The sequence below is a fragment of the Mesocricetus auratus genome, unplaced genomic scaffold (genome assembly GCF_017639785.1).
Source record: "Mesocricetus auratus isolate SY011 unplaced genomic scaffold, BCM_Maur_2.0 Super-Scaffold_4256, whole genome shotgun sequence".
Lineage (NCBI taxonomy): Eukaryota > Metazoa > Chordata > Mammalia > Rodentia > Cricetidae > Mesocricetus > Mesocricetus auratus.
Genome location: NW_024429182.1, coordinates 72,167,124 through 72,172,149, shown reverse-complemented (window position 1 = coordinate 72,172,149; position 5,026 = coordinate 72,167,124). Strand labels below are relative to the sequence as shown.

The following is a 5,026-nucleotide window of genomic DNA, read 5'->3' as shown; positions in this document are numbered from 1 at the left end:
AGAGAGAGAGAGAGAGAGAGAGAGAGAGAGAGAGAGAGAGAGAGAGAGAGACTGTGTCTTTACTAAGTAAGCTGGGAGCTGGAAAGTTGGCTCAGAAGTTAAGAGCATTTGATGTTCATACAGAGGACATGGGTTCAATTCCTAGCACCTACAAAGTACCTCACAGCTGTCTGTCACTCAACTTCCAAAAGATCTGATGTCTGCCCAGCGTTGGTGGCACACACTTTTAATCCCAGCACTCGGGAGGCAGAGGTAGGTGGATCTCTGTGAGTTTGAAGCCATCCTGGTATACAGAGCAAGTTCCAGGACAGCCTCCAAAACAATACAGAGAAACCCTGTCTCGAAAAACAAAACAAAAACAAAAACAAAAACAAAAAAAAAATCTGATGTCCTTTTCTGGCCTCCTTGAACACCAGGCATGCTTACGGCTCACATACATACAGATGAACAAAACACTTGAACACATAAAATAAAAAACAGGGTGAAAACTAAATAGACATGACATAGACCTCTGGTCTTCACACACACAATCAAACGCTACAAACAGAAATGCAAAGGTGGCTTAAGCACTGCCAGCTAATAGTTATTCTCAAAGCATTTACACAGTGTCAGGTATCTGGAGTAATGGAGAGATGACACCAGGCTTGGTGGCTCAGGACTGAAATCCCAGCTCTCAGAAGGTCAAAGTGGGAGATTCAAGGCCAACCTGAGCCTGTCTCAAATGAAGCAAAACAAAACAAAACGGAAAGAGAAGTCTGAAGGCAACTGGATGAAGTAAGAGCAGTGCAGGGCGTGGACGGCAGCACGGCTTGCAGAGGCCCTGAGCGCGGGGGTGGGGGGTGGGGGGTGCGACGACTGTGCCCCTCCCAGGGCGGGCCATGGTTGGACTGTGCCCCTCCCAGGAGCAGTCGGGAGGATGCAGCACAGTGCTCTGGAGCAGCTGAGCTGGTCTCCAGTGTTCTCCACCTCTGGGTGAACGTGATGGCTCTGGGGTTGGCTCTGGGGTAAGACGGACTTTAGAGCAGCTGCTCATTCCGGCTCCACCTTACTCAGGAAGTGTTTCTTTACCACACTGACCACATCCCCAGGTTGCCTTGGAAACACTCTATGGGGCAGGAAGAGTTGGGGCACAGTCACCCAGCAACAGGTGGTAGCCTCCCTTCCGCCCTCTGAGGCCAGCCCTCCGAGGCCAGCCCTCCAGGGTCTTTCAGATAACTACACACACCCTCCCAGCATGCACTGGGAAGAACGGCTCTGAAGACAGAGAAATCCAAGACTGGCTCAAGGTGAAAGGTGAGGTGAGGGGTTCAGAAGCAGATGCAAATGGGGCTTGTGGCAGAGATGTGGGCAGGCGGCAACAAGAGAGGCAGATGGGCTAGTGACTGGGCAGAGCTGGACTAGTCGGATGGGTGCCCAGGTCACAGACCTGCTACAGTTGAAAGCACAACAGGCCCAACGGCTGGGCCACCTCTGAGAGGAGCGGTAAGGTGGCTGAAAGACAAGGTGCACTTGGGAGGCGTTCTCTCATTCTTGAGAGTGAAGCCAGACCTGATAGCTCCAGACCTTGATCTGTCGCCCGCGGGGCTGGGAGGGGAAGTGAGGCCTGTGACTGTGTAGCGGGGCCTCGCGGCCTCTTCTCCAGTGTCCCCTGGCTCTCCTTCGTCCTCGGGTCCCCTTTGCTCCTCTCTGGTTTTGCCACCCATCCTCAATAAGCCAATTAGAAGAGGCAAAATGATAGTGGGAAGCGGGAAAGGGAGATTTATTCAATGTGGCCACACTCTGGGCAAAGAGATCCAGCGTGCACTCATGGAGTGTACACACACACACACACACACACACACATGCACACGCATGCACACGCATGCACACACACACTCTTTCTCTGTCATACACACATATACTCTCACACACTCACACACACACACACACGCACACACACACACTCTCTGTCATACACACACATACTCTCACACACCCACACCCACACACACACACTCACGCGCACACACACTCTCTCTGTCATACACACACATACTCTCACACACTCACACATACACACACACTCACACACATACACACACTCTAACACAGACTCACACACACTCAGGAATACATGCTCACACACACACACACACAGTCTGTCTCTGAGGTACTGAAGTGAAACTACAGTGTAAATAGAAGGCCAGTGATTTGCAGTCAGGAGTCAAGATGTGGTCCACCCACTGTCCCATACTGTGAGGTGGCTGAGTTGTTAGAACTGTGTTGAATCTCTTTCCAGGACACAGGATCCCCTCTCACTGGCTCCCTTTCCTTTTCTTAGCAGAGACATTCCCTGCTTCACCTGCTGCCCCTCCTGTGTCTCAGATGCCTTCAACTCCTGGGCAGCCCTTAGGGCACACGGAGGGGCTCCCAGAGTCTACAGCAGCGGAGGCAGTCCTCCCCTGCGGCCCTTGTATTCCCATCATGCTGGGCCTGGCCTCTCTCACAGCCTTCTTCATCATAACTACTGCCGTACTGGCTGAACGCCTATTCCGCCGCCCAAACCCAGACACCAGGCAGAGGGCACCCACCCTCGTATGGCGTCCTGGAGGAGAGCTGTGGATTGAGCCCACAAGCAGCGCCCGGGAGCGCTCTGAGGACTGGTATGGCTCCTCCATGCCCCTGCTGATGGACAGGGTTCCAGATCCCCCGACTCCTGGGGGAACCTTGGAAGGCAGAGCAACTGCTCCACCAGCGCCTTCAATCCCACACTCTTCTCCCAGCTCCTTAGTTCCCCAGACCCCACCAGAAGTCTCAGCCCAGAGCACCTTCTGGAGGCCTCAGGCCCAAGAGGAGAGGCTCGACGCCACAGGCCTAGCGAGCTGGGTTGAGCCTGAGATGAGACAAGAGACTGGAATGCAGGTTGGGAGTCCCAAGTCCTGGAGGATGAGGCAGGGAAGCCTTGAACCTGACTGGGGTCTCCAGCCTCGGGTCACCCTGGAGCAGATCTCTGCGTTCTGGAAAAGGGAAGGCCGGACCAGTGTTGGCTTCTGAATCTTCAGAGCCTGTAAGACTAGCCTCCCACCTCAGAGCGGCTGAAAGGGGTCAGCTGCAGCCTCAGGCCTGGACTCCACTCTAGATGTTTCTCTAGGCCCTGCCTAGAGTCTAGGGCCTTCTGTGTGGAAATTTCTACCTTGGCATCTGGCTGTGGGCAGGCTGAGAGTGTGGACCGCCTGTGTATCACGGCTTGCACTAAAGTTCAGCTTTGGTTAAACTGTCCAGGAGTGGGCCAGAAGGCTTTGAGATGGCATGTCAGGGTATAGATTAACCTAAGATACCAACTATATCAGAATGAAGAGGTCCTGTGTGGGATGCTGACCAACATCAAGGAACTGGTGATTGTGTGTCAATCATGTGGACACGAGATGGCAGGAATCTTGTTCTCCAGAGACAAAGACCCTCTTTGTGCCCAGACACTCTCACCAACCACTGTGAACAAAATAGAGGCCAAGTCCAGGAGGAGCCTTTGACTGCATACAAACATTGGCTTTGTCACATGGAATTTGCTGAGCCAAGCTGGAAAGGCCGTCTCTTGACTAAAATTGGGACATACTCAAAATGCACCAGCAAGCTCCTCTGTCCATTGGCTATGGCTGTACATCCTAGAACATGAAGTTTTACTATTCAGTGTTAAGGAAACCCTGGACTAAAAAGAACTGAGTTTGTTACAGTATGGAAATGAAGACTGTGAGGAGAAGGGAAACTCCCCAAACCCTGCCTACCTTTCCTTCTGGCTTGTTGGAGTGGTCCACAGAAGCAGGTTTGCTCCAAGACAGACTTACTTATAATGACCCATCCCATGGAAACGGACCCCCAGATATCTGTGGACTCACCAGCAGTAGGAGAGCAATGGAGTTTCCAGTCCCTGGAAATCTGAGCTCCCAAACTTCAGTCAAGAATATGAAGATTCTGCCATATTCATTTACCTCTTGCTTTGTTATTTGCTTTACATTTTTACTTAAGTTGGTTCACTGCTTAATAAATTTGTTTTAAAAGGAATCTTTTATTTTACTACAGCCTCTATAAATGGCAAATCAGTATTACTTGCCAAAAAGTAAAAAATAGTATGAAAATCAGCTAGGTATGCTAGTGCATGCCTTTAATCCCAGCATACATTATACTGAGGCAGGTGGATCTCTGTGATTTCCAGACTAGCCAACTGCTACATTGAGACCTGACTCAAAAGAAAGCAAAAGCATGAACATAAATACAATGTAGATAATGAATTCCTAAGGAAACAGAGTTGCTTATTGGAGACGCTGACCTCAAATTCTGCTCCCAGTTAAAGGAAAAGAGGATGAGCCGGAGGTGGTGGCACATGTTTTAAATCCCAGAACTCTGGAGGCTGAGACAGGAGGATCCCAAGTTCAAGGTCAGGCAAGGCTACTTAGTAAGACCCTTCTTCAAAGGGAAGAAAGGAAGGACAAGAGGGAGGGACAGAGGACGGAAGGGAGGGGTTCTTGCTCTGCCTTTGACTCATGAGCTGGGGGAGCAGTCATTTCTCATTCGCCATTAACTAACAGGACTGAATTTTGGGTTCTGCCTGTGAGGCGTACACAAAAGGTACAGGATTTAGAGCTTGTCCATGCACATTGCAAGAACCCAGAAGAGGTATCGAGGTGTTGAGGTCAAACCCAGGCAGGGCTCTTGGATCCTGACCTGACCCTGTTGTCATGCTATCATCTACTTGGAGACTTCAGAAAAGTGGCTTGGTTTTGTTTCGTTTAGTTTCATTCTCTGTCTGTACAATAAGACAATAAGAGAGTCCAGAGGTGAACAAGGGCTTTGTTGGGAGTTCCCAGCTGTGAAGCTGGAGGGGAAGATTTTATAACTTAAGGATGGCTGCATGGAAGGATGGGTAAGGATGGATGCAAGGAGGAGTGGATAAATGGAAAGATGGGTGGGTGGATGGATGGATAGAAGGAAGGAAGGATGGATGGATGGGTGGAAGGATGGATAGAAGGAAGGAAGGATGGATGGGTGGAAG

At 50.6% G+C, this 5,026-nt stretch overlaps 1 protein-coding gene across 2 annotated transcripts; it reads left to right on the top strand.

The window, feature by feature from the left end:
• The first annotated feature begins 962 nt into the window (after positions 1-962).
• CUNH16orf54 (chromosome unknown C16orf54 homolog) lies at positions 963-4,038 on the top strand. Of its 2 annotated transcripts, none has more exons than XM_040754088.1 (2): positions 963-1,293; positions 2,324-4,038. In XM_040754088.1, exon 2 carries the CDS (start codon positions 2,365-2,367, stop codon positions 3,031-3,033), a length of 669 nt encoding a protein of 222 aa, XP_040610022.1. In that variant the 5' UTR covers positions 963-1,293; positions 2,324-2,364; the 3' UTR covers positions 3,034-4,038. The 2 variants fall into 2 exon arrangements, with proteins under 2 accessions (XP_040610022.1, XP_005064431.2); XM_005064374.4 differs by having other exon boundaries at positions 965-1,293; positions 2,321-4,038.
• The last annotated feature ends 988 nt before the right edge of the window (positions 4,039-5,026 follow it).